The sequence below is a fragment of the Condylura cristata genome, unplaced genomic scaffold (assembly GCF_000260355.1).
Source record: "Condylura cristata isolate star-nosed mole 26May11 unplaced genomic scaffold, ConCri1.0 scaffold00002, whole genome shotgun sequence".
Taxonomy (NCBI): Eukaryota; Metazoa; Chordata; class Mammalia; order Eulipotyphla; family Talpidae; genus Condylura; species Condylura cristata.
Window position 1 is genome coordinate 24,468,623 of NW_004567103.1, and position 14,487 is coordinate 24,483,109.

At 38.0% G+C, this 14,487-nt stretch overlaps 1 protein-coding gene across 1 annotated transcript in view; it reads right to left on the bottom strand.

Moving 5' to 3' along the window:
* Positions 1-1,369: 1,369 nt before the first annotated feature.
* Positions 1,370-14,487, bottom strand: part of NOP58 (NOP58 ribonucleoprotein) — a 26,758-nt gene continuing 13,640 nt past the window's right edge. Inside the window, exons 6-15 of the mRNA XM_004674824.2 lie at positions 14,147-14,175; positions 13,439-13,573; positions 11,906-12,051; positions 10,888-11,014; positions 8,841-9,004; positions 8,275-8,409; positions 7,894-7,955; positions 5,083-5,216; positions 3,769-3,905; positions 1,370-2,607 (exon numbers count right to left, since the gene is read on the bottom strand). Coding sequence (XP_004674881.1) covers positions 2,557-2,607; positions 3,769-3,905; positions 5,083-5,216; positions 7,894-7,955; positions 8,275-8,409; positions 8,841-9,004; positions 10,888-11,014; positions 11,906-12,051; positions 13,439-13,573; positions 14,147-14,175 — 1,120 coding nt within the window. The 3' untranslated portion in view covers positions 1,370-2,556. The remainder of the gene's footprint in view (positions 2,608-3,768; positions 3,906-5,082; positions 5,217-7,893; positions 7,956-8,274; positions 8,410-8,840; positions 9,005-10,887; positions 11,015-11,905; positions 12,052-13,438; positions 13,574-14,146; positions 14,176-14,487) is intronic.

A 14,487-nucleotide genomic window follows, 5' to 3' on the forward strand; every position in this document is an offset into this window, starting at 1 on the left:
TCTGACACCTAGTGGTACACTGTGAGGAAGTGTTTTTTCCTATTTTATGAATTCCCTTTGAGTTAGTAGCACAAGGCTAGATGGGAGTGTATAGTCTTGACTATGACTTCAGCTGTGTTGATAATCTGAATACTAATCCTAGGAGGGAAAACCACTTACTAGATTAATTTGTTATAGGACAACAAAGAGGTAGAATTGGAGAATTGTCCAGTTAAAAGACACACAAAAAGATGCTTTAAAAAAAAATACTAAGTGCACAGCTGTTCTAAGGGGTTAGGATAGACTAAAAAGAATGAGACATTTGCTGAAAAAGTTTAAATACAATTATAAATTGTTTTGAAGGTAACTAGTACTATTCCATACTAGCAATCCCTTTGATCTAATACTTTTTAAAATATTTATTTATGCATAGAACTGTGGTATAAGGCCAGAGGTGAACATGGTAGTTGGGGAGTAGTGAGAAGAAGAAGACGAAAAAAAAACACTGAGGAGAGCAGCAGGCAGCAGGAGAGGTCTGCTGCACCCTGTGGGTCAGCTCTCTGGCTGGTGATTCAATCAAGCTGTTAATAGCTGGCTATAGCTAGATAGCACTGACTGTAACCCCATCACCACCACTAGGGAAGCCCACCTAGGTACTATTTTGAATATTACTTTCATCTGGACAACAGAAAAATTTAAGTCTTCCCTAGGCATTCATTCACTGAACTTTAGGGTCCGTATTATCTAGAAATATGGTTAGTATAGAGGTCTACAACTGGTGTGGAGATAATTTAAGAAATACAAAATTTCTTACAGCTTTACATTTCTTCTCAGAGCAATTCAGTTTTAGGGACTCTTAAGATTGCAATTAGCCTGAGTTTCCCTACCAAAAGTGTGAGCTCCACTTATCTTCACCTATAGCTTGCTAAAAACTGAGTTCCAACCCAGACCTACTGAATTTGGGTTAAGACTTATCATGGCCTCAAGGTGATTCCCATGCCTATTTATTAAGTATCAGACATTTGGTCCAAATGTGTTTCTCTAAATGGTTCATCTGAGAGAGAAAATGAGCACAAAATTTTGAGATATCCCATTCAGCTAGTACAAAGAACCAGAAACTGACTTTTGGGTTTGGTCAGTGTTTTTAAGCAAGACTTTAGCACTTGAGAGTTGATAAGCCTGATTCAACTAGTTTTTTCCCAGACCTGGGAGACCTCTCAAAATATTTATTACTACTCTCAGATTCTATCTTGTTTCACATATAAAGCTTTGTACCACAGTCCTTGGTAGCTGTTTTCTTAAAAGTTGGCCAAAATAAAAATCTATTTCCCAGATTAAGAATGTGCTAGGGTTACTACTGGATAATACAAAATGACAACATTTTCCTGGGAGGAAAATAACCAGCTTTATTATAGACTTTTATCTAGAGTTGGTCATGTGTACTTCATGCAGCATTTACTTCAATTAAAATAAGAAGATCTGAAATATACTTACACCTCTGAAAATTTCAAACATTTCATTTTCTACAAACCACTGTTAAAGTTGACTATTATCTCTAATTTACAAATGAGGAACTGGAGAGTTTTGATTTACCCATGGTTACATGAAAAGCAAAGTATCATTAAAGTTATTATCACCCTAGCTTCTCATCCACTGAATGCCTTTATTCAACTGGATGTTAGCAAAACAGCAATGAAATACACGAGAAGCAAGACAGTAGCTCCTCGGAAACTGGTAGATGCTGTGACTACGTGGATGTCAACTAAATTGCTGTTCACTTTAAATACTGTACTAGAAAATAAAGATTTCCCTATTGTGTTCCATGTCCTGTTTTAAATCCTTGTGGACACTGACTTTTCTCATGCTGTTTTCCCTTATCCTGCCATTCTTTACATTAAGTCACATTGGCTACAGATCAAGAGCTAGATTATTTTGCTATACCTTTCAGAATTGTGAACAAACAACTTTTAGGGACACATTTTCTTTTCTTTCTGTAGAGCTACTGAAGTTTTGCTAATTTAATGGATTGTCGGGAAATCCTGAAATGTTTTTTCTGTCTTCTATACAAAAATGCCTAACAACTTTTCTGACAACCCAATACTTTTGAACACAAAACACAGCTTTAAATAGGTAAGAAAGAAATTTAAGAGTTCCAAAAGGCAAGAGAAACATCTAAGAGTGGGTTCTTTAATTGGTCCATCTACTCACTACCTTCCAAAAGGCTATTTCAAATTAACAATTCACAACTCTTTTCAGTAATATCCAAAACTGTAACTTCAAATTTAAATATAGAAAAGGGACAAAGAATTGCTACCTAATATAAAGAGATCACAGAACTGTCTTAAAATACAAACAAAATACTTTTATTTGTATAACAAAGACTCTGAGAAATGACGACATAATAAAGTTAACACAGTTTATGCCAAGACACAAACAGGTCTGAAAAGTTGTAGATGATAAATCACTTTGCTTCATCCAACTGCCTCTGAAGTTATTTTAGAGAGCACCACTGGCATTCGTGACTGAATTTTAAACATGATGTATCCAGGTGATTCAATTATGGTATCCCCCCTTCCATTAGTCCTCAGTATCTCTCTTCTTCTTCTTCTTCTTCTTCTTTTCTGGACTCTGAAAATGTCAACAAGAATGCACTTTGAAAGAGATGTGACTGTTTGGGAGGCTAGTACTAACTTTTAATTATATATATATATTTTTAAAAGTAAAATAGATTTCCTCACGAAAAAAACTTGGAGTAAAGATTAAAATCTAAAAATACAACCATACTTCTCCCTATGAAAGTGACCTCCAGCAAATCATAGCCTCGCCCTTCCTCAAACCTATTTTGCTAAAGGATTCTAGGTTTGGGGAGTCATCTTAATTATACTATAAATACAACATTCTATTTTTACCTCCTATCAGTAAAAATCATTTAAGACTTCACGGTTATTTCTGACACAGAACAGACTAAAATATGGAAATCCCTGGTGGCACAGAAGTTAAGTCCCAGTGCTATAACATGGTCACCGCTGCTGTTTGATCCCTGGCAGAGAACTGACTCACCTATGGCCACAGCTGACCTCTCCTGTCTCACCTGCTGCTCCCCATTCTGTTTCTGGTAAATCCTTTCACCTCCTGCATCTACATGCCAGTTCTTACATGTATAACTAAATAAATCTTAAAAAGATTTACTGATGCACACAGGAGCAGCATGTAGGCCAGAGGTGCAGGGGGTGGTGTGTGTATTTTGTATGCTTGTGTATTCTCCAGAGAATAGAGAGCAGAACATGCAGACTGACTGAAAAACATTGTCAAGGGGAACAGCGGGTAAGACAGGAGAGGTCTGCTGTGCCTGTGCGTCACCTCCCTGGTGGGGTATCAAATTCATGCTGCAATGGCTGCTGATAGCTTCATAATTCTGAGACCCCTTGAGCCACCAGGGAGGCCTCAAAAATTTTAAAAAGGTAAAGTGTGGAATTCTGTCCATTTAATAAAGTATTAGTAATTAAAAGTAAACATACAGCACAGCGGGTTAAAGCAGTGCACTGAGAATCTAAAGCCGCTTCTGCATGAGTTCGATTCCCGCCTGCCCCGGAGGTGACCACATGGCGTGGCAGACCTCTCCTGACCCGCCCGCTGCTCCCCTCAGCAGTGTACTTCGTCGATCTGCCTGTTCTGCTCCCCACTCTGTCTCTGGTGAAGCCTCTCACCGCCCCTGAGCCTCTGGCCTGTACCCCAGTTCTGTATGAACAAATAAATAAATCTTAAAAAAAAAAAAAAAAGTAAACATACAGAAATTGCTGTGCTGGTACAAGGCTCCTCCTCAGATAGTGGTTCTTCCTTAATGTGTTTCTTTTTATCCTTTTTCTTCTTCTTCTTTACAGATGTCTCCTGTTCTTCCACCACTAGAACTTCTTCTTCTTCTTCAACTGAATAAAATATAAAGACACAATAATTAATAGTGCTGGATGTCCTTTCTCACTTTTGAAGTTTTCTTCCGTTATCCTGGCCACTAGCCAGTGTTTATGGTATAATTGGAAAGATTCTTCAACATGTAACTAATCTAATATCATTAACTTTATAAGTGATATAAATAAGCACAGGGAGAAGTAAATTTCTCATGACCACATAGCTATGTGTAGAAATTCAGATTAAGCATATTTATTTGATCTCTAAACCCACTGTTTTTTGTTTCATAGTTGTTTTTTTTTTTTTTTTTGGGAGGGGGCACAGATGGAGAAGCAACTATATGTGAAATGCACTATATGTGAAATGAGTTAGGAACCCTGGGATTAATTCAAACTGCTACAACTCTGAGTTAAATTTATATAAATATTCCCTTATTTGTAACATTTGGTAGTGGTCTATCTCACTGGATTGTTACTAAGGTTAAATGATATGATACATGCAAGTTATTTACATAATGCATGGCACATTGACTCTACAGATAGGATTGCCAAGCAAACATCTCAAAGAGGTAAGGCAGTAAATGATACACATATTTTGAGTTAAAAAAAAAAATCCAGGTAGAGAGAAAAGTAAATGCTAAGCTAAGTTTGAAGAGAGAGAGTTGCTAGGTTTAATAGCAAGAGGGTCAGAGTAATACAGCAGAGCAAGCAGAATCAGAAGACATCAGAGGGTTAACAGGGTACCACTGTGGCACCCACGTGAAGAATGACAGTGGTGGATTAAGTGGTTAGGTTCGGTATATGCTTTCAAAATAGGACTTAAGAGGATTGCTGTCAGAACAGATTTGAGTTATAAGAGTCAAGGTTGAAGGCCAAAACAACTATAGACATTTGTAAAGTGGGGGAAAACTGGCACATCCGAATGAGTGGCAAAGTTCCGGGAATGTGAAATTTGAAAAATCTGTTGGATATACAAATACAAACCTGGAGTGTAGATTTTTAAATGTTACTAATAGGTCACCATTAAATAATGAAGAAAGCAGTATGGGAATACAAATTCTCATAACAGTAGTTTAGGCACCAAATTGAGACTATTTGTCTAGAGAGTAGAATAGCATTAATTCAACAACAATTTTCAACATAGGGTCTGTCAGTCCTAAATAAGACTATAAAGTGATAAGTGAAAAATGAAACTAACCTTTAATTTTAACCTTGGCTTTTTTGGCTTTCTTTTCAGTAACTTCATCCTCTTTATCTACCTGTTCTAACTTTCGTTTTTTAGAGCAGGTTGGCAGTGTAGAGTCAACAGAAGGATCATACGTTTTCACTTCACTACAAAAACCAAGCATTTTAGAAAATCTCTGTAAATATCTGTAAATGAAGTATTTCTAAAGACATTTAAAGTAGATCACAAAATAGTCCATCAACATACAATGTTGGTTCATTTAGTGACTATGCAGTTTATCATTACTAAGTTTTAAAAAAAAAATAAAGAGATATACAAAGAACTGATGAAACTCAACAAAAATAAAACAATGCCATCAAAAATGGGCAGAAAAGCTAAAAAGACACTTCTGCAAAGAGGAAACACAGATGGCCAACAAGTATATGAAAAAATGTTCACATCACTTGTAATAAGGGAGATGCAAATTAAAACCACAATGAGGCCCTCCCTGTCGCGCGGGTTAAAGCACAGCACAAAGAAGCTTAAGCCACTTCCACATGAGTTCAATCCCCCGCCTGCCCCGGAGGAGTCCACATGGCGAGGAAGACCTCTCCTGACCTGTCCACTGCTCCCCTCAGCAGTGTACTTCCTCGATCTGCCTGTTCTGCTCCCTATTCTGTCTCTGGTGAATCCTCTCACCCTCCACATCTCTGGCCTGTACCCCTGTTCTGTATGAATAAATAAACAAATCTTATAAAACAAAAACAAAAACAAAACAAACAAAAACCACCATGAGATGCCACCTCACACCAGTGAGAATGGCTCATCTTCAAACAACTAGCAACAACAAATGCTGGCAAGGATGTGGAGAAAAAGGAACTCTCCTGCACTGCTGGTGGGAATGCAAACTAGTACAACCTATGGAAAACTGTTTGGAGGTTTCTCAAACTGCTAAACATGGATTTCCACATGACCTAGCAATCCCACTCTTAGGTATCTACCCAAGACACAAAAATACTGATTCAAAAAGACACCTGCACCCCCATGTTTATTGCTGCCTGGATTAAAAAGATGTGGTACATACAATGGAGTATTACTCAGCAACCAAAAAACAAAACAAACAAACCAAAAAAACACATGCCTTCTGCAGCAATATGGATGGAGCTGGGAAAAAAATCACGCTTAGTGAAATAAGCCAGAAAGAAAAGGGAAAATACTGGATGGTTTGATTCATAGCAGGAGCATAAAGAATTAGGCTTGAAGATCATAATAATGAGCAACTATATAACAGAGACATTTTAAAGAGTGGAATGGGTAATACGATCAAAAATGGTAAGGGGAGGGAAGTGCACTGACTATGGTGATGGCACATAGGTGATGAGATGGGAAGCCCACAGGGATTACAACGGAGATGGAAAAAGGCACAAAATGATGTAAAAATAAACTATTACTTAAAAAAAAAAAAAAAAAGTAGAGATACCACCCCCCCCTTTTTTTTGCGTTTCTATGTTTGGTTTTCAAAAATTTATTTATCTATACATACAACAGCTGGAGTACAGGCCAGAGGTGTGGAGCTGAGAGGATTTACCAGAGACAGAGTGGGGAGCAGAACAGGCAGATCAACTGAAATACACTGCTGAGGGGGAGCAGTGGGCAGGTCAGGAGAGGTCTGCCGTGCCACGTGGGTCAGCTTCCTGGCTGGGGATTGAACTCATGCTGTAGTGGCTGCGGATGGCTTCACAGTGCTATGCTATAGTCTGTTGTGCCACTAGGAAGGGTCCAATACTATTTTCCAAACTGGGTATGCACACTTCAAGAAAACAGGTGAGCTAAATGAATTTATTAATGTTTAAGGATTTATTTATGCACACAAGAACTGGGGGTGAGGGGTAAAAGGATTCACCAGAAATAGGGTGGGGAGCAAAACAGGCAGATCTACTGTAATGCACTGCTGAGGAGAGCAGTGAGTCAGGAGGTCTCCTGTGTCATATGGGTTAGCTCCCTGGCCAGGGATCAAACTAGTGCTGGAGTGGCTACAGATAGCTTCATAATACTGAGATGTAATCTTTTGCACCCCTGGGGAGGTCTCTAACTTATGACTTAGTAATCATGTAGTGAATATATAGGTAAAGGAAAATACTCTATTTGCATAAGGGGAAAGAAAGATTGATTTCCTCATACCAAATGATTATAAAGGATTACAAGAGTCATAAGTAAAATTTATGGGTTAATATCTTAGTATAAATACTATCAAACTTTCCCCAAAAAGCTGTGTTAAATACTACTTCCACTATTATAACCTCACCAGTATAGAACATGGTCTCAAACAGTAACGAAAACACCTTTCCCCGTACATTTTTAGCTGATCTTTATAGTTGTGTGAATACTTTATCACGCCTCTTCGGTAAGTCTTAGACTTTTCTGTCTTTTGCTATTGTTCTCCCCTTAGTAATGGAATTATTGTTAAATATTCAAGGACTTAAAAAAAACTAACCTATATTATGATTACTAATTGCAAAAATGTAAAATAGGCACAGAACTAAAAAAATCATGCAAACAAGGGTTAAGTCTCAGCAATATCACTGCTGAGGTCTGAGCTGTGGACGGTGACCCACATATTAATACATCAGACCTCTCCCGTCTTACCCACTGCTCTCCTAAACAGTATACTTTCAGTAAATCTGACTGTTCTGTGCCCTACTCTGTCTTGCCGAACCTTCTAACTCCACTCCCTGCACCTCTGGCTTATATGCCAGTTCTGGTATTCATAAGTAAATAACAAATCTTTTAAAAAGAAAAAATAAAAGAAACACTGTTTATCTATCCTCCCCAAAATGTACTCACCTTTTATGTTCATATTTTTCTGCTTTTGCTAATGCTTTTCCTGTTCCACTTATTTTCCTTATCTAAGAAAAGAAAAATTAGAATTTTCCAAGCAAACATCTCTAATGCAGGCTTATGTGCCACTGGAACAAGATGCAGTGCTACTGGGTTTTCTTTTGTTACTGTCAACAACATATCCTAATGCCGAAGCTGTTCATTCAACACATAATTCTGGTAAATACAAAGAAAACTGAACAGTAGTCACAAAAAGAACATATTGGGCAAAAATGTATCAGGAAATAAAACTATTTAGCAGGTAAATGACAAAGAACATAAACTGTTCATAAGTTGATTAACTTTTTACAAGTAGTATTTCTGCCACAGGCAAGATGCGTCTCTTACCCCTCTATCTTCCAAGGTCCTCAACCTGGCCTCTAATTTGGCTCTATTCTCAACTCCCATAGCAGAGCTGGAATCCTCCCCAAAAGCATCATACCGGATAGCCAAAACAGTTTTGGCTGCCAACATTCGAGAAATCTAACAGAAAACAAAATCAAGAGACATTCGAGTTATATTCCAAGTTATTATAGAAAAATACACTCAAAACTGCATGAGGGCCCTCCCTGGTGGTGCAATGGGCTACAGTAGCACACTGCGAAGCTCTTCCGAGCCACTGCAGCTAAGTCCCATGCCCAGCCACATCACGTGGCAGGCCTCTCCTGACCTGCCCTCTCCTCCCCATAGCAATGTATTTCAGTTGATCTGCCTGGTTCCCACTGACTGGTGAATCCTCTCATCCCCTGCACCTCTGGCTTACACCACAGTTCTTACATGCATAAATAAACAAGTCTTTAAAAAAAAAATCAACATCTCTTATGAGAAAGAAACAAAGTTAAGATTTACTGCATAATACAGAGTATGGATTATTTGAAGGGAAAAAGGCCTACCACAGAAAAACTGCAACTCACCTTTCCTTTGTGTTTGGGACTTGTCTGACCTACAAGTGACGCATGATAAATGAGGCCATATTTAGGAGTATCTCTTCTAGACTTGAGGGCTCTGAAGAGTGCCTTTTCTGCTCCAAGGATCTGAACTGTAGAAGCTGCATGTTTGGCCAAATTTAAAAGTGAACCTTAAAAAAAAAAAAAAAAGCACACCCAAATGTTTAATCTAAGTATTCTAACATCATAAGCAAAAATTATATAATATAGGATTCCATAGTTTGGAATTTTCTAAAAATCCTGTCATCAAGGGATTTGCAATTGTTCAGTAAGAATCAACCACAAGCAAGGTCTATGTATCTAAGGCAAATTAAAGGGTTAAGCTTATTAAATCATTCAGTTTTACTTATTTGAGAGATGACTGTTTTCTCTACATTTCATTTGGCAAGTGTAGATACTTCAAGGAAAGATACTTAAATATTCTACTACATTAAATGGGAAAAAAATACTGATAAAAGAAACTTATCTAGGCCCTCCCTGGTGGTGCAGCAGGTTAAAGCATAGCACTGAGAAGCTAAAGCCGCTTCCGCATGAGTTCGATTCCCGCCTGCCCCGGAGGTCACCACATGGCGTGGCAGACCTCTCCTGACCCGCCCGCTGCTCCCCTCAGCAGTGTACTTCGTCGATCTGCCTGTTCTGCTCCCCACTCTGTCTCTGGTGAATCCTCTCACCCTCCGCATCTCTGGCCTGTACCCCAGTTCTGTACGAATAAATAAATAAAATCTTTAAAAAAAAAAAAAAAGAAAGAAAGAAAGAAAGAAACTTATTTAGGAAATGTACATAGAAGTATGTGATACATTTCCCATGCTGTATTTGTCTCTACTGTTAAAACTATGCATAAAGAGAAAGGTCAAGAAATACACTAATTAGGAAAATGATTTCTCCAAGGTGGTGCCAGCAGTTTTCTCTTTTGCTATGCAGACTATCTAAGGAGGGGGTTCTATGGCTTGGGGTGAAGATGAATCATCCAACAACATAGACTATACCCGAGGACATATGGTGATTTCATGCTTCACTGAATTTGGAAGTGGATGGAGAGAAACGTCTTAAGGCTGTTGTATAGGACTGGAGACACAGATGGCAGGGATGCCCAGCCAAACAGGGGCACTGGGGAAGGGAGATTGGACATGTGTGGAGGGACACACCTTTGAATAACAGAGAGTAAGTAGGAGCAGTTGGGTGCTTCCACAGCTGGTCTTTGTTGAAGAAAAGAACAGAGAAAGTGCTGCAGATTGCACTAATCCTTCCCACCCTCTGAGACTCATTACTGACCTCCTGAAGCACAATGACAGAATGCTCAGCGTCAAACCTTGAGTCCCAGAAAGGGCAATCAGTGTACTATAAAGCACAAGGTACCCTTTAATCCCCATACAACTTCTGTTTTGCAGAAATTGCAAAAACAGGTTCAATACTTATACAAACTAAGAAAGATCAGAAATTAAAACCATACTGCTGCCACACACAGACCTTTATTAGAAATCACAGCGAAATCTTAACTGACTCTATACTCTTATTCATCTGATTATTCTAATTAACCATAACAAAATTCTGAAAATGGACCACAAAGTGTCTCAGAAGAGGTAGTGACTAAAGATGCCTTCATTATCCAAAAGGAAATCAGGCATACAAACAGAAATCATCATTGATCACTCATGGTCCATAGTCACAAACATCTACTTCTATTTGTTGTCTAACATGCAGTTACAGTAGTTAAAGATACTTAAAAATCTTAGCATTAAACACCAAATACCTATGTTTATAAATTACATTATTTTGATCACCAAGGGACCTCCCTGGTGACCCAAGAGGTTAAGCTTCAGCACTATGGAGCTACACGTAGGGAGCCAAACTACATGCCACAGCAGACCCCTCCCCTCTGGCCTGCTGTTCCCCTGAGCAGTGTCTTTCAGCGGATCCATCTATTTTGCTCCTTTCTCTGCCTCTGGTGAATCCTCTCTCCATATACCCCAGCTCTTGTATGCATAAATAAATAAATCTTTAAAAAAAAAAATACCTGCATGAGCAATAAGCCGTGCACCAACTAATTCCCCAACCATGACTGTAACATTGGGTGCAATGGCCATCATTCGATTTTGGAGATATTCGTAGAGCTGGGTCCTATATTCTGAGATTTCAATCACCTGGTAGAAGGGGGAGAATGAATAGATCAAAAATGTCTTAAGGATAACTCAGTATAAAATTCACACCTCTAAACATCAGAGTCCTAAATTATAAAGCAGCTGTTACACAATTCTGGGAGAATTAAACACTACAGATATAGTACAATTTATTAGATAATGTAATACAATTTATTAGATAATGTAAACAACTGAATATAGTTTCTCAAAATGTTAAACCAATATTACTACTTAAGGGCCTCCCTGGTGGTTCAAGGAGTTAAATCTCAGCACTATGATCCTATCAGCAGCTAATCCAACACAAAATCAATCCCCGCCCCCCGGTTGCTGACCCACATGATACATACATCAAACCTCTCCTGTCTCACCCACTGCTCCCCTCAGCAGTGTATTCCAGTAGATCTGCCTGTTCTGCTCCCCACTTGTCAAGGGAATTCTCTTAAACACCCCCCACCTCACATCTCTGACCTATACCCCAACTCTGTGTGCATAGGAAATAAACTAAAAATGTTAAAAAAACTTCAATAATTAGACACTTTTGTCACCCTTTCTGATTTTTGTACAGATTCTATCCTAATTAGAAAAATTATCACTATAAGCTATAAACATAAAAGCTAGAATTAAGTAACTAAGCTATACTTCTTGGCCTTTTAAAGAATTTTCAGTTTATTATTCACAGTGCTAATAACACAAATACACAGTATGACTTTAACATCACTCTAGTATGAATCTCTCACTAACCATATTAATAACGATGGCATCAGATGAGGTAGTGACTGAACACCCTCATATTCACTTATCAGGTGAACAATAAGTTCAAACATCATCACTGCCACCAGGAAGTTATTACAGGAGTACCACTAAAGGAGTATTTTTTCTATGCATACAGTTTACCTGAGTGCACAGATGTAGAATGTTGCAAATATCTTCTTCTGAAACTTCTGTCCCCATAGATATCTCTGCTGCTGCTTTCACTTCTGCTTCAACTTCTTCTGGCAGTAATTCAGAAAGTGTGGCAGAGGCATAATTCTTCCTATCGCCTATGGAATGTTTGCAGATGAGGGAGAATCACTCTTCAATAAATTATATAACATCCACCAAATAGTCAAAAGAAAAAGTAGAGATAAGCCAATGAAAAGGTGCCTAAACAAAACAAAAAGTGAGTAAGTTTGACCTAGCATTTTCCTTATATAAATGTTTGATTTATAGATATCAAAATACCTTCCCACAACCTCCCTTCTAAAACGGTATCATACATATCTAAGATAAAACAACTTATGCGATAGGACTTAATATCATGATAAGAGCTTTCCACAAGTCTATATTTGCCCCTATTAGTGGCAAATTTGCTGTAAGACACATTCACCATAAGAAGCCACCATTTAAAAAAAGATTTACTTATTTATGCATACAAGACTGGGGGTATAGGCCAGAGGTGCAGGGGTGGGGGGATGGGGTTGGGTAAGTGGTGAGAAAATTCACCAGTGAAGAGTAAGAGCAGAATAGGCAGATGTATTCAAGTATACTGCTGAGAGGAGCAGTGGACGAGACATAAGAGGTCAGCTGCACTTAACAGGTCAGCTCCCTGGCAAGTGGGATCCAACTTATGGACTCGTGCTACAGTGGCTGGTAACAGCTTGATAGCACTGTATTTAACTCTGTGCCAGCAGGTAAGCTCAAGAAGCCATTAAAAAAAAATTTTTTTTTTAATTTACTTATGCACACAAAAGCTGGGTACAAGCCAGAGTTGCAGGGGTAGTATTCACCAGAAAAGAGTGGGAAGCAGAACGGGCAGATCTAATGAAATACACTGCTGAGGGAAACAGTGGAAGAGAAAAGAAAGGTCTGCTGGGCCTTGTGAGTCATCTCTCTGGCCAGAGATGGAACTGGTACTTTATTCACTGGCTGCCAATAGCTTCATGGTGTTGAGACGTAACCCCTTGAGCCACCAGGGAGGCCAAGAAGCCATTAAAAAAAAAAAAAAAAAGACTTATTATGCACACACAAAGATTTATTATTTAGTGTAAGTCAGGTGCAAGTGGTGAGAGGACTCACTGGAGACAGAGTGGAGACCAGCAGGTGAGATAGGAGAGGTCTCCTGAACTATGTGGGTCTGTTCCTTGGCCAGGGATGAAATGCAGGATGTAGCACAGTAATATCAATTAGACTTAACCCTTACACCAAGAGGCCCCCATAAGAAGCCATTACAATAAAAGCCGAAGTGTTCTCTATTGTACGGGCCAACAAAATTCAAGTTGAAGTCATTAATTAAAATCTGACAGATGTTAGTACAACTACAATCCCAAATCATGCAAGTCACAAAAAACTAGGAGGTTTCTGAAGGGGGGAAAAACAGCCACGTAACTATTATCTTTTAATGATAAATTATGTATTATGTTCAGTGCGTTAAACAATAAAGTTACTCACCAACTTTCTGTAAACACTTGCAATATGTCAAATTATCTGAAATAATTTTTCCTAATTCAGGGAAATGCCATCCATACCATTCTCTACACCGCATAATGTAGTTGTTTAGTTCTTTATCTAAGTCATCCAATAAAGCTATAGAAGATTGACAGGAAAACAAAAACAAAAACCCAGAAATTTTAAAGGGGGGGGTCTTTTGAAAATTACAGTATTTTAAAATAAACACAACATTTACCATTTTCAGTACTTTCAAGTATAAGTTTCAGTGGCATCAAGCTGATGTTATACAACTGTTAGCACTATGCATTTCCAAAACTCAATATCTCAAAGTGAAGCTATTAATTACATACTAACTCCATTAAATAAAAACTTCCTATATCCAACTGCACCAAAGTCTCTGGCAACCTCCTCTATTTTCTTTCTCTATGAATTGCCTATTCTAGGTACTGCCTAAGTGGAATGACACAATATTTGTTTCTTTGGGTCTGGATTATTTTATTTAGTACAATGTTTTCAAAAATTCACATTGTTGTGGCATGCATTAGAAGTATCTCATTCTTCTTTAAGGATGACTAATATTCCATTTTGTGTATATAACACATTTTGCTTATCCATTTGTATTTTGGTTATTTTACCTTTTAGCTATTCTAATGTTATGAATGTGAGTGCATAAATACCTGTTGAAATATTTGCTTTCAATTCTTTTACCTAGAATTGCAATTATGGCATAAAGGAATCTTAAAACTGGAAAAATTTAAAGATTTTGACATGTCTAAAGATCATTTAATGACATGGAAGAATGACTTATTACAAAATCGAATGAAAAGAGCAAAACAACACAATACGGTTCCTTCTAAGGTTCTGTCATTTTTATGGAAACAAATGACCTTATATTAATGGTATTATTCACATTACCTCTAAATAGTTCAATTATGGGTAGTTGTTCCTTTTCCCTTTTATTTACTAATTTATGTACTAAATTTAGAAAAATTCTGTATCTTTTCCACAACAGATAAGGTTTATAAAACACAGTTTGGATAGCAGGAAAA